At 37.7% G+C, this 23,659-nt stretch overlaps 1 protein-coding gene across 5 annotated transcripts in view; it reads left to right on the forward strand.

The window, feature by feature from the left end:
• Positions 1-23,659, forward strand: part of KMT2E (lysine methyltransferase 2E (inactive)) — an 85,001-nt gene that overhangs the window by 29,461 nt on the left and 31,881 nt on the right. For 4 of the 5 annotated variants that reach the window (XR_008629163.1, XM_055130706.1, XM_055130700.1 and 1 more), the window contains 6 exons: positions 4,312-4,426; positions 5,502-5,731; positions 8,998-9,078; positions 16,145-16,203; positions 17,275-17,447; positions 22,831-22,869. Coding sequence is in view for 4 of the 5 variants with exons in the window: in XM_055130706.1 (XP_054986681.1) it covers positions 4,312-4,426; positions 5,502-5,731; positions 8,998-9,078; positions 16,145-16,203; positions 17,275-17,447; positions 22,831-22,869 (697 nt within the window). In the remaining variant the exon portion in view is untranslated. Of the gene's footprint in view, positions 1-4,311; positions 4,427-5,501; positions 5,732-8,108; positions 8,216-8,997; positions 9,079-16,144; positions 16,204-17,274; positions 17,448-22,830; positions 22,870-23,659 lie in introns of those variants that run through there. The other variant, XM_055130722.1, reaches the window with a different exon arrangement.

Below are 23,659 nucleotides of genomic sequence, written 5' to 3' on the forward strand. Positions count from 1 at the left end.
AAGCTACTGGGAGTATCTCACCCGAATGGCAGAACCTGGCAAACTACCTGTGGCGTATTTGATATGCCAAAAACAGTAACAAGTCTCACGATAGAGATGTTACTGGTGCCCGCTCGAGCAAATCAATGAGCAACGAGATGACAGTAACAGTGAATTATATAGGTTACAAATTTGTTTGCCTTTGTTTTTATTGCTGCTTGGATCACATATGGTAGTATTTAGTTAGGGATTGCGTCACTCCTAGTGGTGCTTGGGGACCACACTTGGGCTGGTGATCAAACCCATGTCAGGCAAGCACTTTTATTTAAAGACACAATACTATTATTTCATAACAATGAAATGAGTAATATTGTATACAAAAATTAATTTCTGCATTTTATTTCCGTCAAACCTACTATTGAAATTAAAGTTCTATGGCATTATCCCAGGAGATTTTTGAAGAAAACTATGACCTTAATATAGTTATTTTTGTTGCAGCGAACAGTGAATTCTAAATTATTGTTAACATGTAAACACGGTAAAATTGCTTGGGCTTAATTGTTCACTTACCATTGATAGTCTTTTAGATAATATTTATTTCTTTTAAAATAATATTTGTATATCTAGTTTTTGGATAGTATTACCACAAACATTTCAGTTACTTAGGAGTTTATTGTGATTTTCTTGTTTGTATTTTGGAATTTGTCATGAAGTAGAGTTATTACGTGGGCTGTGTACCACTTTGAGAATACTTAACCACTATGCAGCTTCTTTTCTAAAGTGAAAGAAGTTTTCTCTTTCCAAAGAAAGAACAATTCTTGGGGTCAGAGCAATAGTACTGTGGGCAGGGCATTTTGTTTTGCATGCTGAGTAGGTCATTTCTTTGTATGCCAGGAGTGATCCCTGAGGACAGAGCCAGGAATAAGCCCTGACCACAGCTGGATGTGGCCCTAAAACAAAATAAAAATGCAAAAGAACAACTCTGGGCCAGAGAGATAATACTGGGGTTAAGGTGGTTGCTTTGTATTTGGCTAACCCTTATTCAGTCTGATCTCTGGCACTGGTAATGGTTCCACCCAAACTCTAGGATTGATCCCTGAACCCAGAGGCAGGTGGTTACAAAGAAAAAAAAAAAAAGGAGTTAACCATACCACTTCAAAAAAAAATTTTTATTAGCCAAAAAGGGGCAGAGGGGCTGGAGAGATAGTATTATGGGTAGAGTGCTTGCCTTATACCCATATAGTCCTTCAGTGCTGACAGGAGTGATCTCTGAACACAGCAAGGAGTAAGCCCTGAGCACCATCTTTTAGAGTGGGATGCATAGCAGTTACTGGAGCAATAGCTCAGCAGGTAAGGCGTTTGCCTTGCACTTGGCCGATCTGAGTCCCTCTCAGAGAGCCTGACAAGCTACCAAGAAAATCCCATCCACACGGCAGAGCCTGGTAAGTTACCTGTGGCGTATTCGATATGCCAAAAACAGTAACAAGTCCCACAATGGAGACGTTACTGGCACCTGCTCAAGCAAACCGATGAACAACAGGACGACAGTACTATAGTGCTACAGTGCATAGCATTATAAAATCATGAAATATAGGTATGGAGACATGGTGATAGTGGTCTTTCATTCATATACTTTTGTATTAAAGTTTAGAGTATTGGAAATTGAACCTCGGGGTCTCATATTAATACAGCACGTACTATATATATGAGCTACATTCCAAACTCCCATGTTTAAATTTTATATTGTGACCATAATTTATTTATTTATTTTTGGGGGTCACACCTGGCGATGCACAGGGGTTACTCCTAGCTCATACACTCAGGAATTACTCCTGGCGGTGCTCAGGGGACCATATGGGATGCTGGGAATCGAACCCAGGTCGGCTGCGTGCAAGGCAAACGCCCTACCTGCTGTGATATTGCTCCAGCCCCCATAATTTATTTTAAGATTAAGAAACTTTTAAAGTTTAAGAAAAATTTTTTAAAATTCATTTTTGATAGTGGTGTAGATATACAGTGGCAGGATTTTCAAAGTATTCAGAATATTTTGGAGTTCTTCTTTTGTAATCTTCAGAACCATTGAACAACCATATTTTATTACTGATTCTAGCATAGGATCACATAACTACTTGGAGCTAAATTTTGACTTTATACTGGTGAAATAGAGACAGTATTAAAAGAAATAGTTGGCTATAAGATGTTTTAAACATCTTATAGAATGTAAATAGTACTTAGTTTTAAGGGTAAGTTTTGACTAATAAGAGAATAAGGGTAATCATCGGGTTTACACTCAAATGGTCATTTGGTAAGAATAAAGGCAAAGATATTATATTGCTGTGTGTGTACAAGGAACAAATTAATTTCAATATAAGTTGGTCTTAGAAGTTGATTCTCTGCCACACTGATCAATACAAATTAGCCAGAGTAATGGTTAGGAGAATTTGTATGAGCAAATAAGTTGGAAAAGTGACAGATGAAAAATTCTGGGTCAGGGAACTTTCTACAATGCTAGGTATTGTTACTCAGAGTTGTATCTGAAATCAGTCAGATTATCATCACATAACCTTTGCCAAGCCAGTACTGCTGGTCTGCCAGGCTACTGCTTAGAGATTTAAAAATAATTTTATTATCATCATTATTTGTTAATGAATCACCGTGGATACCGTTACAGACTTACAAACTTTCGTGATTGCGTTTCCGTTATACAGTGATCGAGTACTCATCCCTCCACTAGTGCCCATTTTCACCACCAATGGTCCCAGCATCCCTCCCACCACCCCCACCTCGTTGTGTGTGTGTGTGTGTGTGTGTGTGTGTGTGTGTGTGTGTGTGTCCTGGTGTCCTTTACTTGGTGGTCCCTTTTTTATCTGAGTTGCCTTTTCCCCCAGTAGAGATTATTATTATTATTATTATTATTATTATTATTGCTTTTTAGGTCACACCTGGCTCTGCACAGGGGTTACTCCTGGCTCTGCACTCAGGAATCACTCCTGGCGGTACTCAGAGGACCATATGGGATGCTGGAAATCAAACCTGGGTTGGCCGAGTGCAAGGCAAACGCCCTACCCGCTGTGCTATTGCTCCAGCCCATAGAGATTATTTTTTCATCTTGGTTTTCATCTTGGCAAAATCTTGGTTTATTTTAAAGTTTTTTATGCCTTTAATTTTATTGACATTTTAAGTATTTGTTTTGTGTTATTTCTTGACACAGTAACACATGTAGTTTTGAGCACTGACAAGAGTGAGGCACAAATTTGGAACAGTGCGTCCTTTTCTCTATTTCAGTTATTTGGACACAGTGCTCGAGTGTATTGAATAATGTTTAAGTTTTAGTAAATTGTATTATTTTATGATTCCCACTTGTATCTCTGTTTTTCCTCCTTAGAGAAGGAAATTATATTTGAATTCAGAGGTGAAACTTTTAATTAAAAAATCTTTTTTAAAGTAAATCAGTATTAGATACGGCTTTTCTACAGGTTGTACACTCATTATAAAAAGGGCCAGGAAATGATTCAGTGTCCAAAGTGATTACATTGCAAACAAGGCTGCTAGATCCCCAGTGCCATCCACATATTTGAAGCACCAATCCTGGCAACTCTGCTGCATGATTCCTAATTCCACAAGCAATTTCCACTCATATTTTAGCTCAGTGTGTACAAAGCAACATAGCCAAAGGGTGTGACTTCTGGCCAGCATAGTAGCTTAAAACAAACAAACAAACAAACCTGGGGGCTGGAGATCTCTCTTACATACAGGAGTTAAGATGCTTGCCTTACCTGTTGGATACTCTGGCTCAAATCCCTGGGGCCACATACATTTCTCTGAGCACTGCCAAGAGTGATTCCACAGTTGGGTGTGGCTCCTCCCCCCAGTCTCCCCACCTCCAAAGAGGTGTATAAGTACATGGCACCCTCCTTCCCCAAAGAGCACATGCTTGAACACAACTAAAGTGTGTGACCTCTGGCAAGCACCACTACCAAAATATACAAACACCACAAGCAAGTATGTGTTCAAACCTGGAGCATTGCAACAACATTAACAGAGAGAAGGGAAGTGTGGGGATAAGTTTTTTTTTAAAGATGTAGTACAGCAGATAGGGTCCTTGCCTTGCATATGGCTGGTCTTGGGGTCAATCCCCAGCATCCTTTATGGTACTCTGAGCACTGCCAGGAGTGATTCTTAAGTGCAGAGCCAAGAGAAGCCCTGAGCATTTCCATGTGTGACCCTAAAACAAAAATAAGACTTGTTTAAAAATTGTGCTTATAATTTTAAATTGATTAAAAGGAAAAATTAAATGGAATTCTCTTTGATGCAACTTTTTTTTTTCTCCAGACCAGAATCCGTAGAAGCTAGCCCTGTGGTAGTTGAGAAATCCAACAGTTATCCCCACCAGTTATATACCAGCAGCTCGCATCATTCACACAGTTATATTGGTTTGCCTTATGCGGTAAGTGTCAAACAATTTTCTAAAGAGATAGTTTATATCTGGAGATTGAACATGCATGGTACTGAGTTTAAAACTGCATATTTAAAAGAACCTTTTTTCTAAACTAATTAAACTATCAGTTTAATTCTAAGTGGTAATTTATATGGTGAATTTTATAGCAACCATTTATTGAGCAGTCACTTGCCAGGCTCTGTGCTAAGCATTTTTACATAGACTGACCTCATCCAGTGTTAAGCACTAAATGAGATGTAATTTCAATTCTCATTTCATGGTTAAGTAAATAAAAATCATATAGATTAACTTATTCAGTGTTGCATAAGCTATTAGAGGCAAAGCTTTGTTTTTCCTTTTTTTTGGGTGGGGGCTGGGCGGGGAAGGAGCCTTACAGGTGTCACACCTAGCAATGCTCAGGGTTTTCTCCTGGCTCCGTACTCAAGAAATACTTCTAGCAGTACTTAGGAGACTATATGGGATACAATATGACTATAAAATTCGATCCCATGGGATCGAATTTTATAGTCATATTGTATCTTTATTGTGGATATTGCTGGGTTGTTTTGTTTTGGATCACACTCAGTGGTGCTGAGGGCTTATGCCTGGTTCTGTGCTCAGGCATCACTACTGGTAGGCTGAGGGCCATAAGGGGTGCCAGGGATTGAACCCTGATTGGCCACAGCCAAGCAAACACCTGACCCACTATATTATCACTCTGGCCTGGATATTGCTATTTATTTGGCTCCGTATTCCAGAGGTTTATTAATCTCTGTCCTCATATCTTGCACTGTCTTTATTTTGAAAACAGAACTATGTGACAGCAGGACTATATGAATAAGATACCTGAGTTGTGAGGTAAAGGGACAGAATTTGAGGGAATTCTTAGTGAAGGTAGCCAAGGTGTTTGATAGACATACTTTCTATTGTGTTTTAATATCATTATTTTAAAGATATTAAGAGTAAAAATGGGCCAATTTCTTATTTCTTATATATTGAAATTAATCATTGAATTTTCTCTAACTTGTTAAATTCATATTACTGTTGAAATAGTATTGTGCTATATTTGTGTTCAATTATGCAGGACCACAATTATGGTGCTCGTCCTCCTCCAACACCTCCAGCTTCCCCTCCTCCAACAGTTCTTATTAGCAAAAATGAAGTAGGCATTTTTACCACTCCTAATTTTGATGAAACTTCCAGTGCTACTACCATCAGCACATCTGAGGATGGAAGTTATGGTACTGATGTAACCAGGTGCATATGTGGTTTTACACATGATGATGGATACATGATCTGTTGTGACAAATGCAGGTAAAATATTTCATACCTTTAGTTTACATGGTTTTAAATGCTGCTAATCTTTGTTAATGTTAGAAAAGATATTTAAATCACCTTTAAAGATAATGATATACTTTCTTAAAGTGAGATTTCTATTACTGTCAGCACAGTCTATTTTCTACCTAGAAAATTCCTCTGGGGAAAAAAGTCTTAGATTAGAACTCACCATTGTTAACTGAGCAATAAACTGTTCTAACTTACTCCTAGGGTATCACATTGTTCTTTTCATTCATTCAATAACGATGCAACTACATATAGTGGTAGACAGGACAGAAATAAGAAAAATGAATCTATTTTCTCTGGAATTATTTGTGCTGTATAGTCAACTGTGACTTTCCAATTTGGGGGAATTATACATTTTGGTTGATGTTTGTTTGACTTGACTCTCTTACCTCCTTTTGACTTGAACCTTGCAGCACTCTGGAATCTCCTTGAACCAGAACCACTGTCTCCCCTCCCCCAACCCTGGTTCAGCCACCAAGAAAGGCCTCTTCCCCTAGAGAAGGTGTGATTGGGAGAGAAAGTGGGGTTTTGCTTTCATTTATATAATATATATATATATATATTTAGCTTTTTTGGGGGTTGTTTTTGTTGGGAGGGATTTGGGGAGGATGGAGAGGGATTAGTAGATTTCAGCCTGGGATTTTTTGTGTCCATCCCCTATGTAGGGTGAGAGAATTAGAGGTTATACAAGAAGTCTGCTGTGCAGGCTAAGAAAACTTGGTAGCTTTACAGAATTTTTCTGTACTTGGTTCATAGAGCATAACTTTGTTCTTTGATTTATAGTAGCATAGCACATATCCCTGTTTGTGAGTGTAAAAGTCCATGCTAGAACCAAATATAAGTGACTTTGCATTATCTATAATAATCCTATCTATCAGATTAGCTAAGAGTTGAATGTTGTTGATAAAAATAGCTGTGTTTTAGTTAAAAAAGTTGATTTGTCTTTGCCAAATAGTTGGAAAATTGTCTTAAGTGGAATGTGTTATGTGGTCATTATTTTTATGGAAAGTTTTAATATTAATACTTTGAGTTAATTTTAATAAAACATCTAGTTTCTTCAAGTTTAAATTATTACCTGTGCACATATAATTACCACAAGTAATCACCTTGGTAAATTTATTTAGTAGGTAAATTTGAAAACAAAAAATATATCCTTCAGTTGTAACTTCTTTTCTTCACTATTTTAAAAATATTTAAAACCTTTTAATTATTAGTTACTTATTTAAGTAGTAATTCATACTTTAATTATAGATAGCCTTTGTAAATAAAAGCCTTTTAAAATTTTGCCATAGCTGTTACTTAATGTGATGAATTACATGCTGTTTGGCAATGTTTTTACTTAAATCCATAATCTATTGTCTTTTCTATATTGAGATAGTTGGGTTTTTTTGTTTAATTATTATTTATATTTGGAGCTGGGGGTTGCACTTAATGTCTCATACATGCAAAGCAAATGATCTATCACTAAAACTATATCTCCAGTCCAAGGTTCTTTGTTTGTTTGGGGGCTATACCTAGAAGTGCTCAGTGTTTACTCCTGGCTCTGTGCTCCAGGAGATCACTCCTGTTGGTGCTCAGGGGACCACAAGGCAATACTGAATATTGAATTAGGGTTGGCCGCATGTAAAGCAAGTAATTGCATACGTACTTATAAACTAAAGCACCAGTTTATGGTTTATAAAATAAAGCACCAGTTTATGGTTTTTAGATAATCTGAAGTACTTGCTTCTCAGCAGCTGTTGTTTTAGATATGGAATTGATTTTTTTTGTTGTTGTTCTTCTGTTTTTCTGTTGTTTAACCTTGATGTACTATAAGATTTAATCTCTTCCACCCCATTCCCCTTCCATCTTTCTTTCTTTCTTTTTTTTTTTTTTTTGGTAGTGTTCTGGATCAAACCTAGGACTTGATGTAAACCATGTACTCTATAAAAGAGTCATATGTCCAACCTCTGTTTTTCTGTTTTTCATTTACATTGATTCTCTGTATTCTTATGCACATACTATGTTTATTTCAAGTCTGACATGTGAAGCCATGATCATTTATTAATTTCCTAATTTTTTTCCTTTTTTTATTGTCTTTATCCCATTATTATTTTTCCCTTTCCCCAAAAATAAATTTATCTGATCCTCTGGAATGTTTCTCTTTTTATTTTCACATCTTTGATATATATTTTATAGCTTTTCAAATTCTACTGGTTCTTGACACAACATCCTTAAGTGATGAACAGTCAGCTTAGAAGGTGTACGTTAGAAGTGGCTAATTATTATGTAAAGAATAATTTAAATTATTTTTTAATTTTTTAATTTAATTAATTTGTTTTTGTTTTTGTTTTTGGGCCGCACCCAGCAATGCTCAGGGTTTACTCCTGACTCTGCACTCAGGAATTACTCCTAGCGGTGCTCGGGAAACCATATGGGATGCCGGGGATCGAACCCGGGTCGGCTGCGTGCAAGGCAAGCGCCCTACCCGTTGTACTATCTCTCCAGCTCCTAAGATTATTTTTAGAATCAGGCATATATATCTACCTTAGACCAACTAAAGTCTTGGTAATAAAATATAACAACAGATGGAAAAGTTTGCTTCAATCCAGTGCATGTATTCTATTCGAAAGATTTTGAGGATAAATAGATTTAATCTTTGCCTTCTTAAATCTCTGCCATTATTTCCTTTTCTCTTTCTGAACTCAGGTTTGATTTATTTGAAAAAATTACTAGTTTTTAAAATTTCTTTTAATTAACATTATACTGTACACTGTATTAAGGCATCTCTAGTTACCCTCTTATATGTTACAGGAAATTTGCATGCGTACTGACATTCAAAATCTTATATATTCCGACTACAGTGTTAACCAATTATTTCGATGTTTCTGAATTTGAACATTCATTCCTTTTCACGTGTATTAACTGCCTTTGTTTTTTTTTAATCTATGTACTTGAGAAAATATTGCTACTTAATTTTTATTTTCTGAATTTCCCAATTGAGATTTTTATTCTTCAGGCTTATTTCCTTTTTAAGCTCAAGTAATGTTGACACCTCCACATTGTAATTTCTAATTTCTGATATTTGAAACTATACTTTTAACATTTTAAAATACTTTGTTTTGGAATTTATATTATATATATATGGTATTCTATATTTGTCTTCATGTTTTGACGACTCAGAATTTATTCAGTATTAAATCTCAATTTGAGGATTATTTTAATATTTTATACTTTTCTTTTTTTTCTTTATTAAGTGTTTGGCAGCATATTGACTGCATGGGGATTAACAGGCAGCATATTCCTGATACTTACCTGTGTGAACGTTGTCAACCTAGGTAAGTTGTGCATACTGAAAAGATTGCTAGTAATTATACAAAGGTAATCCTTAGTCAGTTTAAGTATATGTATGAATTATAGATTAAGCAGTTTTTGTATTATTATAGTTAATTTTAAGGTAAATGATTTTGATTTTACATTAGTTGTTTTTTGACATTATGAGCTATCAATCAGGAAGAATTGAGCTCTCTATAGTGTTTCGTGATTGGAAAGATTTTTAATTTATTGAAGATTTATAAAATAATAGTATGTATTCTAAGTAACTGTGTTGTTTTTCACTAGAATATGCACTGTTGGAAAATTACTAGAGGAGGGCACAGGGTAATGACTCAAAGGGCTAGAGCACGTGCTTTGCTTGTAGGAGCACTAGGTTTGATTCCCAGCACTGCATGGTCTTCCATGCACTGAAGGGAGTGGTCCTCTGCTGCAAAAAACAATTGTTAGATGGTTAGTTCCTATTTACAGAATTTTGTAGATTATATTAGTATTGCTCCTATTGGCAGTACTGTGTTTTTCTCACTAACAAAATCTTTTATTTCTTTGTTTTTGAACCACATTCAGTGATGCTCAGAGTGGTACTCTTGGCTTTGCATTCAGGAATTACTCCTGGCAATGCTCTCAGGACCATATGGAATAGGGTTATCAAACCTGGGTTGGCCAAAGCAAGAGCCTTATTCACTGTACCATCAATCCGGCCCCCACTAACAAAATGTCTTTTAGTTGACAATTTCAGATCTACATAAAAGTAGAATAATTAAATTAACCTGCCTATTTCTCACATCCTGTTTATCAATCACTTATTCAGTATATTCACTTTTTTCTACTCTTCAGTATTAATATAAATCCCAGATATTCATTCAGGTATTGTTTTATATTTGGTATATATGTTGTATGTATATATTTATAAATACAAAAGAATCCCTAAATAATTTAAACATTACTATATGCTCAATATTATAGACAAAACAAAACCTGTTAACAGCCATCAATTACATACTGGTTAGTTCATAGATTCTTTTTGAGTGAGGGTGTGGGGGGCTCCCAAGCAGTGCTTAGCAATCCAGGGGCTATTCCTAGTCACGTTAATGTTCAGCTAACCAGGCTAATGGTTCAGTGGTAAGACCCAACAATTTGATGCTGCTTGGACCCTGTGATGCCAGCAACCACTAGAACCATACCTAGTGATGCTTGCTATATCTGGCAATGCTTGGAAAGCCATGTGATACCAGGGATTGAAACATTATACTGTTCTTCTGGTCCAACCATGTGTAGACACTTCTATGCCTTTAGTAATATAAACCTATTTCCTTTACCCCCAGGAGATTCCTTTACCGTTCTTTATCTTGATGATTTTCCTGAGAACATTGCCATGATTTAATAGATTTCAGTAATTCTGTAAATAGGTTTTTGATCAGAGTTAAGTTAATTTATTTTTGTTGTTTTGATAAGATTATTTCATAGACTGTTCTATCAGGTGACACATGTATCTTGTTCCTACAGAAACAAACTAGTTCTCAGGGTATATTGCATTAAGGATAAATGCTATTTGCAGCGTTAGTATCTATTTCAGAATAGTGAACACTTAAGTTATTATGAGACCAGGAATTTTTTTTCTTTTTGGGTCACACTGGAGATGCTCAGGCATTCAGGAATTACTACTTGGTGGTGCTTGGGGGGATCATATGGAATGCAGGGATCAAACAAACTCAGGTTAGCTGCATGCAAGGCAAACACCCTACTATCACTTCGAGACCTCAGGTCAGTAATTTAAGCATACAGATCTCCATTTGTTTCAGTTATCCTTATTTCACAATTATGCCATATTTAGTCACTGGGATCCAGTTTAAAGTCTTTTACCCTTTGGTAGTATACTAGTAGAATTTAATAGGGGTTTTGTGTATTTGTTTTGGGTTTTGTGTATGTGGGTGTGCACGCACACACAAGCATGCGCCTATGTGTGCATTATCTAGTAAGACCTAAGAGGTCTGAAGGGCCAGAGAAATAGTATAGCAGGTGAGGTGCTTGCCTTGCATGTTGCAACCCTGGATTAAATCCCTGGCACCACGTATGGTCCCATGAGTATCAATAAGAGTGATCCCTGAATGGAGCCAAGAGTAAGCCCTGAGCATAGCTGGATGTAGCCCAAAACAAACAAAAAGGAAGAGGTAATCTCTGGCCAATCTTAGGGTTCTGTGTCCCAAAGTCAGAAGGTTTGCAAGGTCAGATAGATCTGAGTGCTAGACATGTTCCTTCCTACTAGATCGGTCATTTTTCTTAGGTCTCAATAGACAAACCTAGGAAATGCATCTTGTACTGTTTTTATTTTTTACTTTTTTAATTAAAAATATATTTCTAGGGAGAAGTAGTATAGAGGTTAGGCACTTGCCTTGCATGGGGCTGATCCTAGTTTGAATCTTTAGCACTACATAAGATTTTTCAGAGCACAGCCGGTGGTCACTTTTGAACTCATAGCCAGGAATAGCCCCACAGGTATCACCCCCAAACCAAAGAAATAAATGTAAAAAACTTTTTGTTTGCTTTTGATTTGGAGCACAGCAGGGTGGTGTTCATAGACTACTCCTAACTCAGAGCTTGAGCAGTGTTCCAGGAGTGCTCAAGGACTATGCTGTTTTTTTTATTTTTAAGATAAAATGCAGATGTTTATAATGTTAACTACATGTTAAGTTTGGGAATATATTTTGTCTTATTCTTACATTTCATCTAAGCTCTTTGTTACCCTAGTTTCAACACAGATAGTAATTTAAATATTATGTAACAACTCAATTGCTTAATCTCATTGAAGCAGTAGACTTAGAATCACAGTACCAACACTAACATTAAAAATATAATTACATAAAATGGTTCAGAACTTTTTCCCTATTAAATATTTTACACAAGTGATATTTATTGTGTTTAAATCCCTAAAAGAATTTCTGTGTGGTTGTTACACCATTGTTCTTGTGTTGATGCAGTTATTAGTTCCTTGTTTTTAATGTAGGAGTACTGCTATTTATTCAGCCATTGATTAAGCTGATTGAATTGGGCATGAACTTCACATTACTTTTTTTTTAATTGAATCACCGTGAGATACAGTTACAAAGCTTCCATGTTCGAAATTCAGCTGTACAATGATCGCACACCTATCCCTCCACCAGTGCAATTTTCCATCACCAGTGTCCCCAGTGTATCCCCTCTTTCATCCCAATCCTCATCCTGCCTCCATGGCAGGCAATTTCCCCAGTAGCACAGTGGGTAGGGCCTTGCACGAGGCTGACCCAGGTTCGATTCCTCTGTTCCTCTCGGAGAGCCTGGCAAGCTACTAAGAGTAACCTGCCCACACAGCAGAGCCTGGCAAGCTACCCTTGGCGTATTCGATATGCCAGAAACAGTAACAACAAGTCTCACAATGGAGAGGTTACTGGTGCCCACTCCAGCAAATTGATGAACAACAGGAGGACAGTGCTACAATGCTACTCTCTTTCTACTTTTGGGTGTTATGTTTTGCTCAGATTTTCCCACAATCATTCAAGCCTGCCTGCCAGGGGCAGACACTAGCTAATTTATTGTCCGTTGCTCAGTTTGAATGTCTTGGGTGCCGTGGTCGCACACTTCTGGAATCCTAGATTGTGAATGGTTGGGTTCTAGAGACATTTCTGTAGGGCACTAATCCATTTTGAGATTCAATTGGGTGTCTTTGGACCAGGGCTGTTGGTGTGCTAAGGTACATTGTGGGTGTGACAGCCAGGCTGATGAGTGGGCAGGGAGCTAGGGAGGGACAGTCGAGCGCCTCTTCCGCCATGCAGCATGGAGATTTAGTCCTGGAACCCTCATGCCGGGATTTTATCTTGGGTAAGTGGAGAGAGTATACCTGCTCCATCTGGGGTGCTCCAGTGAAATTGGCTAGGTATGGGGCCCAGAGAGATCTCCGGCACTGTGGTGTCTTCTGGGACTTGCTGTTATGTCTCTGGATGAGGACTGTTGGTGCACTAAGGTGGCGTCCGGAGGCACATTGTGGGGGTGACAGTCAGGCCAATGAGCGGGAGGGGAGCCAGGGAGGGACAGCCCCGAGCCTCTGCCACCATGTGGCATCGAGGTTTAATCCTGGAACCCACATACCTGGCCTTGCTTGTGGAAGCTCTTGGTTGCCGGGATCCCATCTGCAGCAGGCGGGAAGACTGCCCCTGCTCCATCTGGGGTGCCCTGGTGAAATTTGCTCAGTATGGGGCCTGGAGTGATCTCCGGTTCTGTGGTGTCTTCCGGGACTCGCTGCTGTGTCTCTGGCTTTTGATTTCTTTCGAGATTTGTTTATAGGTCTCTGAAGCAAGGCCAGCAATAGAGTTTACAGGATGGCACTGGAGTTAGTTCATGGGGGTGACTGTAAGTGCTTCCATATGTATTGGGAAGTGGGGGGAAGTAGCCCACCACAACTCCATGAAAGCCTGGAGATCTCTGTCACAAAACCCGCATACTTGAATTTTCAGCAGATTATATCTTGGTGAGGTTCGTCCTGAGACGGTGGAGTCAGGCTGGGGGTGTGATGGCGATTTTGGATTGTGGAAGCAAGTGGCTGCTGGGGGCTCTGCTTGGGCAGGTACAGGCCAACCTGCCCCTCTCCAATTTACCCCAGTCTGTTCAGCAATGCACAGGTCTGAGATTAACTGTGACTTTTGGTCTCTTTCTAGATTTATTTATGGGTCTCTGAAATAAGGCCAATAAATGAGCTTGTATAGCTGAGCCGGAGGTGGTTTGTGGGCATGGCTCCCACATACCTAACTTTTGGCCATTTAATTTCTTGGTAAACTTGGTCCCAAGTTGTTGGGGTCCGACCAAAGGCACAGCGGCAATTTTGGCGTGTCAGGAAGCCTGAAGACACCATCAGGCTGCTGATGCACTTGCCCCGCAGGTACAGGTTGACCTGTTAGCAGCATCATACCCCCTAGTTTCATTTTTTTATTAAAAATTTTTTTAAGTTTAGAGTTATAGATTTATTAGAGTAAAATAATAATATAAAGATTCTTTGTCTCCTTTACTGAGTTTCTCCTGGTAACATCTTAGAAAATTATGACTGTGGTTTCACAGCCAGGATACTGACACTGATAGCTAGATGAAGAAAAGTTCCATCATTAAGACTTTTTGGTTTTGTACCACACTTGGTGTAGGGTTCATGGGCTACTCCTGACTGAATTCTGGGGGATGCTCCCGGTCATACTTGTTGGGCCATGTGATACATGGGGTCAAACCTAAGTCTCCTCATCCATCATTTGAAATGGTACATTCCCCAGTTCCCAGATGGTTTTTGATGGAGTAATATCTGTTGTTGGATTCTGTAAAAGTTGGTTAAAAACCTGATCATTAGAGGGCTTGAGAGATTAACTAATACTGGGCAAGGCAATTATTTTGCACATGCCTGACCTGGGTTCGATCCCTAGCACTACATATGGTTCCCTGAGCACCATAATTAGTGATTCCTAAACATAGAGTAAGGACTAAGCCCTGAACATCACTAAGTGTGGCTCAACTTGCTCAACTTCTTGCCCCTGAACGTCCCAAAAGCAACTTACATTGGGATGGTAGTTGTTGACTATTATCTGCTTACCATTTTTTATAAGGTTAGTAATGAGTGATATCAGGAAAATTACATATCTGCGTAAACATTAAGGCAAATGTGAATTTCAGTCTAATTTTTATTTTCCCATCTGAGAATATCTTATTTTTTTGTTTATTGTTTCAAAATTAGAACTTTAAGAAAATGATAATATAGATTGTAAATTAGCAAATGATAATAGACTTTAAAAATAATTTTAAGAAAATTATAATTTAGATTATAAAATGATAATATCGATTGCAAATATAGATTATAATACTCATATGTTCATTTTAAAGAATTTAAGTTGTAGACCAAAGAATTCAAAGTCATTCTTTGCATCTGGGAGTCTGTATTTGGTCTCTGGCACTTCATGGTTCCCTGTGACTACCAAGAACAGTATAGAGCCAGGTATACTGTCTCAGAAAAGCTGGATAAGGACTGAAAAAAAAATTAAGTTTTAATTTCAATTAATAGTCTTTTAAAAAAATGTTTTCTGTTAAATATACTTGGGAAAAGAGGTATTCATTTTTTTTTAAGTCTTATTTTCTTTATGATCTATTCATACCTTTTGGAACATTGTAATCTGATAAATATTATTATTTACAAAAACAAACTGACCTAATATAATATATCCTCATGTCATTGCATAGAATATTAATAAAGATGATATTATATACCATTACACCAATGGCAGAGGTATTCATTTTTTAAGTAAATTGTATTCTCTATAGAATGCAGTAGTCACAGGCAGCTTCTAATTACACTAGTTTTATTTTATTGTTTTTGGGTCACACCTCGTAGTGCTCAGAAGCTTCTCCTAGCATTATGCTTAGGGATCCATATGCTTAGGGAGAAATCATTGTGCTTAGGAGCCACTGTGCCTAGGGAGCCACTTACAAGGCAATCACCTTAATCTTTGAACTACCTCACCAGCACTAGATGAACTGTAAACTGTAAGGCATTGAGGCTGGAGTGATAGTACAGCGGGTAGGGCATTTTCCTTGCACACAGCCTACCCAGGATTGATCCTTGGCATTCCATGAGGTCCCCTGAGCACTGGCAGGAGTAATTCTTAAATGCAGAGCTAGAAGTAACCCCTGAGCATTGCTGGGTGTGGCCCCCTAAAAAACTGTAAGGTATGCCTCGTCTTCTCTCTTCTCCTCTGCTCCTCTCTCTTCCCCCTTCTTATCTGTTCTCTCTCTCTCTGTTGCGGATATGAGCTCAGGTCGTTTTTTGTGGCTCAGGAATTACTCCTGGTGTCGCTCAGGGGACCATATGCAGGGCTGAAGATTTAACTGGGGTCAGCCATGTACAAGTTAAGTACTTTAACTTCCTATACTACAAGCCCTATTTTTTACTGTTGGTGCTTTCAGCAAGAATATTAGCAGAATTGCAAGGCTTATCATATTTAAGATATCTATTTATGTTATGTATGTTCATGAAAATATTATAATAATAATGTTGTTATTTTAATGTAGGAGTTTGGATAAAGAAAGAGCTGTGCTACTACAACGCCGGAAAAGGGAAAATATGTCAGGTAAGAAAGAACTTATAGTAAATTAAGATTTACGTGATTGTGAATAAATTGCTTGCATATTTCAGTCAGTTCTACCTGACTGATGAATACTGATTGGAAATATATTTACAATCTTGGTATAGACTTTATATATGATTTACAGATTATAGAATAATATACTTATTTTAGGAACTGTGGGATGTAGAAGAAAATTCAATAAAAATCCTTAAATCATATTTTTCTACAAATAATAAGCCTACTACTGAAGTAAATATGTTTGTTCTCCCAAAAGTTGATGATTCATTAGTTTATCATGTAGAATTTCTTCCATTCCTAGGAGCAAAATTTATTAATAAACCTATATCATAATTTTTGATTGGAAATGTTTTGATACTAATACAAATGGCTTTGAATAATCTTAGTTTCACTGTATCACTGTCATCCTATTGTTCATCAGTTTGCTCGAATGGGCGCCAGTAACGTCTCTATTCATTCATCCCTGTTGCGTACTAGTGTAGCTCGATGGTGTATTGGGGGCTCTTTCAGGATCAGGGGAATGAGGACTGTCGTTGTTACTGTTTTTGGCATATTGAGTACGCCATAGGTAGCCTGCCAGGCTCTGCCATGTGGGAATCTTAGTTTACTAAACTATTTTTGTTTGATAGGCTTTGGGTTGTTTACAGCCTAATAATGACTTTCATGAGATTCTGTTGAATGAGGTTCTTTGTCCACTATTTTATCTTTGGATAGATTCCTAAAAATGAGATTGCTGGATGAAAGGGTAAATGCTACTAAATATGGTAAATTTCCCATATGGAAATAAAAAATTTCACTGGCAATACATGAAAGTACTTTTCCACAGTCATACTACCTGAGCATAGTTAGACTTTTGTAGCTTTTCTCTTTTAACAGCTGAGAAATTATAAAGTTTGTTTTTAAATTTAAATGTATCATCTTATGAGTAAGGTGAAAAAGTCATAAAATTTGTTATTTTTAAAGAAAATTGGGCATGACAGTAATTTGTGGAATGTTCCACTTTGTTACTTGAAGTAAAATTATCATATGAACATTAATGTTGTTTTGATTTTGAAGATGGTGATACCAGTGCAACTGAGAGTGGTGATGAGGTTCCTGTGGAACTATATACTGCATTTCAGCATACTCCAACATCAATTACTTTAACAGCTTCAAGAGTTTCCAAAGTTAATGATAAAAGAAGGAAAAAAAGTGGAGAAAAAGAACAAAACATTTCAAGATGCAAAAAAGTAAGTCATTCCTCTTATTTAGATGACTGTAGGAAATAATTAGAACTGAGTTTTTACTGGAAAGGCAAGACAGTTGTACCTAGACAACTTCTAGGTACGAGTAGTACCTAGAAAAAGTGGTAGGACCCAACAAACAAATTGGGAGAAAATTTTTTATTAAGAGTAAGATATAAAAGGGGCCAGAGAAATAATACAGCAGGTAGGGCATTTGCCTTGCATGTAGCTGTACCCTAGTTCCATCCCTACCATTCCACCTGGTTTCACTGTATCACTGTCATCCTATTGTTCATCAGTTTGCTCGAACGGGCGCCAGTAACGTCTCTATTCATTCATCCCTGTTGCGTACTAGTAGTACGCAAGCACCACCAGTAGTACTTCCTGAGTGTAGAGCCAGGAGCAATCCTTGAACATTGCGGGGTGTAACCCGAAAGGCAAAAATAAATAAATAAATAAATAAAATAAAATAAAATAATAAGATAGAAAAAAATGTTAGCAGGTGTGAGAGATAGTACACTGAGTGGGTAAGGTGTTTGCCTTGTACACAGCCAACCTGGGTTTGATCCCCAGCACCGTATGGTCCCCCCAAACTGAGTGGGTCCTGAACACAATTGTCCACCCACCCCAATTGCAAACTGCTTTAAAATCACTACTCTAATGAAACTAATCATGGAAAAAGATTGCTGTTTAAAAAACTAACGGTCCTAACTTTTTAATAATTTACAGGCAGGTCTTTTCCTGCATAAGATTGTTGAATGATTGTAGTTGAATCATACTTAATCATTTAAGTAAGACTATTGAGTTTCTGTTTTTATTATTGAATTTAAAAAAATTTTTATTTTGATAAATTTGTTCACAATGATTTATTCCATCCACTAGTCCAACACCAATCTCACTACCATTACACCTTCCCACCACCATTATTTCAAATATTCCCAACCACCACAAGCCTGCCCCAATAGCAGGACCTAAATAATTTGTTTTGTATTGTTATGAATAATTCACAAAAAATGATCAAGAGAGATTTTCTTAGAAGGAAGTGTGAAGATTATTGTATCTCACCCTGGAGCCACTAAGCCTTTATTTAAGAGATTGCTATTACTGGTTGAGCCTTGTTTTAAGGAAGTGCTAATACTTCCTTAATCAAAATTGATTGCCTTCTACTTTATATTCTATCCACTGTACTGTGCTACTCCTGGTACATCAGTGGTATAGTCCATGAGATGTCGCTCTAGGAAATCTAAAGTTTTAAATAGGGTGATATAGCTGGAGTTAAATTTTTAACTGGATGGTGACTTTTGATGACTGAGGCCATCTCTGCAGCTTGTTGATCTCTTGAGATTTATTTGTGAGACTCTGGATCTTGATTGGTTAAAAACTTACATGGCGCAGAGGCAGATTGTAGACCTGACCGCCAGGCTCTCAGAAGAACAGAGGGATGGGGGGAGATCACCCATTCTGACTCTGTGAGAGCCTGGAGATTTTGGTCACAAAACCTCCATAACTGAGTTTTCCAACAGATTCAATCCTGGATGAGGCTTGTCCCAAGCATGTGGAGTTTGGCAGTGAGCATGGGTGGAGATTGGGTTATGGAGGTTTTTGGCTGCTGGGGCTCTGTTTGGGTGGGCTGAAATATTGAATTTCTTACCACATAATTTTTTTCACTTAAATTTTATGTGATTAATTTCATACCTATGATGGTAGACAATTTTTTTTTTTCTTTTCGGGTCACACCTGGCGATGCTCAGGGGTTACTCCTGGCTCTGCACTCAGGAATCACTCCTGGCGGTGCTCAGGGGACCTTATGGGATGCTGGGAATCAAACCCGGGTCAGCCGCATGCAAGGCAAATGCCCTACCCACTGTGCTATCGCTCCAGCCCCCATGTAGACAACTTTTTATAGAACTTTTTCATTGATTCTAATTGCTAATGATTTTTTTTCATAAACAGTTAAGACTACATTTTTCAGTGTCTTGCTATTATAGAGTAAAATTGCACCTAGATATAAACTAGTATAAAAAAAATAGCAATTTGGGGGCGGAAAGATAGTACAACAATGGTACTTGTCTTACTTGCCCACAGCAAACACAGGTTTGATCCCCTGCATCCCATATGGTCCCCTGAGCACTGCCAGGAGTGATTCCTAGAGCTAGCGGTATCCCTGAGCATTGCAGATGTGAGCCAGAAACTAAAAAAATAATTTTTCCTTGAATGATTCTTCATGACATATATAAGTATGTATGACATATATAAGTATGTATTTCCTTGAATAATTCTTCATGAGGTATATAAGTATACACGTATATAGTAAGTGTATACTTTTTGTTGTTTTTGTTTGTTTGTTTGTTTTTTTGCTTTTTGGGTCACACCTGGCGATGCTCAGGGGTCACTCCTGGCTCTGCACTCAGGAATTATTCCTGGCAGTGCCCAGGAGACTATATGGGATGCTGGGTCAGCCGCGGGCAAGGCAGACACCCTACCTGCTGTGCTATTGCTCCAGCCCCCAAGTGTATACTTTTCAAAAATATAATTTTTGTTTTCTAATTTATTTCAGTAGTGTGAAATGATTTTTGAATTAAGTCTTTGTATATATGTTCCTCTCCAGTTCTGCTTCTCTGCTACTCTTCTACCTGTATTTTATTCACTCTAGACAACTTGATGTTACCAAATTCTACCTTTGCTTTGTGAATATATATATTTGCTTATGCTGTTACCTTTACCATTTAGAAAATTCTGTTTTCCATCTTTATCTTTTAAACTTCTACTCTACTTTCAAAACCATCTTAAGCCTTAGATTTTCCTTTCTTGTACAAAGCAGTCATCTATCTTTCTATTTCATCATGGTACTTTTACTGTTTTTTGTTTGTTTGTTTTGGGATCATACCTTGAGGGCTCAGGAGACCATATGGTGTGGTGGGGATCAAATCCAGGTGGATCATATGCAAAGAGCCTTACCCATGGGTACTCTTTTGCTATACCATCTGACTTTTTTATTATAGCTTTTAATCATGTTTTTTTGTCATTGTTATTTCATTAAAGTATTTCTTTCATAATTGCATAAAAATGAGTTGAAAATTTAATCTTAAATTAAAACTAATTAAACCTTATATAACTTGTATGGTTTAATTTAGATTTATTTTGAGTAAAGCACAACTGAAGCATTTTCATTGGCTTGACTTTGGGGTGGTAAAATTGAATTAGTCTTTTATCTTGAAATGTGTAATTTATTTCTGCTTATTGCTGTGAATTTGAAAAAAAATTATTTTGGGTTGAGAGTCATAGTTGGCAATGATTAGGAGCCTCTCCCTGAAGTGATGGGAGACCATATGTATGTTACTGGGGATTAAGCCCAGAACTCCTGATAACAGAGCATGTGCTCTAGCCCTTTGAGCCATCCCTCCCACTCCTGAAATCACTGTGAGTGAACCCCTTGATCCTCTGTGCATTGCTTTGGCAGCCCTCCCCTCAAAAAAAAAAAATTAGGAAATGGGCATAAAAAAAGTCTACAATTTTTACTGTGAAACTGGGGACAAGGGGCTGGAGCTATAGCACAGCAGATAGGGCTTTTGCCTTGCATGCGGCCGACCTGGGTTCGACTCCCAGCATCCCATATGGTCCCCTGAGCACCGCCAGGAGTAATTCCTGAGTGCAGAGCCAGGAGTAACCCCTGTGCATTGCCGGGTGTGACCCCCCCAAAAAAAAACCCAACAAACAAACAAAAAAAAACTGGGGACAATATGTAATTTAAGAGATAATAACAAAAACATATATGTAGTGGTTTCTTTTTTTTTTGGTCATGCCTGGCTATATTCAGGGCTTACTCCTGGCCCTATGTTCAGGGATCACTCCTAGCTAGCCTCAGGGAACCCTCTTAGTACTGGGGACTCAATTTGAGTTGGCTGCAATACAAATCAAGCACCTTATTTGCTATACTATCTCATAGAACTGTAGTGAAAAACTACTGTTACAATAGCTGTAGTTTTGAAATTTAGCCTATAACGACTGATTGTTAGAAATGTGGAGTTGACAAACATTCTGGGGAGATGAATTGGTGGGAGTTGGTTTCCCTAGTGGGGTTCTGGAGACCTAGGGCCCACTTCCAGTCAATACTTGACCAAAGAGACTAGTGATTCTACGCTATGGCCTCAGTACATGGTGCTTCTTAGGCACTTCTGTAATGGGACCCATCATGGCCAACTTGGTGTTTGGAGCACCTAGGACCACACTCAGTGTTGCCGTGGAGGCCTTTTCCTGGTGCCACATGTTTAAGGATACATTTCTAGCATGTGACACTGTACTATTTCTTTTTTAAAACTACTTATAATGGGGATGGAAAGGCAATACATTGGGTAGGTGCTTTGGCTTGCTAGCCAACCTGGACTCTGTCCCCAGCATCACATGTGGTTCCTTCAAGCAGCATCTGAGTGCAGATCTAAAACTGAGCCCTGATTATTGCCAGGAGAAGCCCTGGAGCAGAGAAAATTCAAAATATATGCTTTTCAGGTATTGGTGTTTCAGCAGTTCAGATGCTAGAATACATTAACAATGCAGAGTAAAGTACTATGAAGATATAGTATGTATAGTATCCAAGAGTTAAGGTAATATTTTTAACCTTAACTAGAAAATTCTTTTAACTATATTCCATTTGTTTCATAAAATCATTGTCAATATGTATTTATGAATGTTTTATTTTTTCCCTTTTATTTGGTCCTCCCAACAAATTTTCTATTTGAAGTATTGCTTTTCTTTCTTTGTTCTGCAAACCCATTATGAGCCTTTGTTTCCACATATTATCACACTATCTATTGTACTATCTCTGTGGCCCAACTTTCTAGGTTTAATTAATTTATTTTTGGTTTTTGGGCCATACCTGGCGGTGCTCCTGACACCACACCTGGTGCACGCAGGAACCATTCCTGGTGGGCTCAAGGAGCCATATGGGATGCCAGGAAATGAACCCAGTCCGCCACACACAAGGCAAGCTCCCTACCTGCTGTACTATCTCTCTAGACCCTCTATTATTTTAAAAATATTTTTGATTTTGGACTATTTCAGGTTCTGGGCTCAAGAGTGACCCCTGGTGGTGCTCTGAGAATCTTATGAATTTAATTGCATGCAAAGCAATCACCTTACCTTCTACACTATCTTTCGTATCTTTATTTTTTTGTGTGGTCCTGTGAATTAATAAAAGTATAAGTTTTAAAATGAGATACCTATGAGCTCATGATATTTTTTTCCTTACTCATACTATCTTAGTAGGTAAGAATGATAAAAAAATGTTGTTTAAAACTTTTGTTTGAAAATGTTTTCTAAGAAACCAGTTTCTTCATAAATATTATATTAAGATTGGGGGAAAAAGCTAATTCAAAGTTTCATGTTATTTCAGGCTTTTCGTGAAGGATCTAGAAAATCATCAAGAGTTAAGGTAAGTATATTAAAGTTTATCCCTTAATATAAACTGCCAGTTTTTCATGAGCTTGCTAAATAGTTTTACTTGTCTATTATCTTCCTTTATTTTTCAGTGATTTTCATTTTGTTGCTTATTATTTTTTACCCAGAAGCTGGATTGAAGAGAATTGTAATTGGGCTGATTTAGGACTCTTGGGAGTTTTTATTACCACTGTTACTTGTTACTTTTTTTTTTTTTTTTTTTTTTTTTTTTGCTTTTTGGGTCACACCTGGCGATGTACAGGGGTTACTCCTAGCTCTGCACTCAGGAATCACCCCTGGCCATACTCAGGGGACCATATGGGATGCTGGGATTTGAACCCGGGTCGGCTGCGTGCAAAGCAAACACCCTACCCGCTGTGCTATCATTCCAGCCCCCCTTTTTTTTTCTTTTTGGGTCACACCCGGCGATGCTCAGGAATCACTCCTGGCAGTGCTCAGGGGATCATAAGGGATGCTGGAAATCAAACCCAGGTCGGCCCTGTGCAAGGCAAATGCCCTACCCACCATGCTATTGCTCCAGCCCCACCACTGTTACTACATTAAGAAGCATTTTATATATAAGAAATTTTGAATTTGAGTAATATAATTTCAGTCATCATTGATTTCCATTTCTCCAGTATCACTTTGTACTAAATACAGGACACATAATAGCAAAATCACATTTGGAATTTTCTAATAGAAAGTTTACTGTTTTGAATAATTCTGAGTCTCATAATTTAGTCAGGTCACATGTTTGAAGTGGCTCCATAAAACTGTATAGGTTT

The sequence above is a fragment of the Sorex araneus genome, chromosome 1, assembly GCF_027595985.1.
Source record: "Sorex araneus isolate mSorAra2 chromosome 1, mSorAra2.pri, whole genome shotgun sequence".
Classification (NCBI taxonomy): Eukaryota; Metazoa; Chordata; class Mammalia; order Eulipotyphla; family Soricidae; genus Sorex; species Sorex araneus.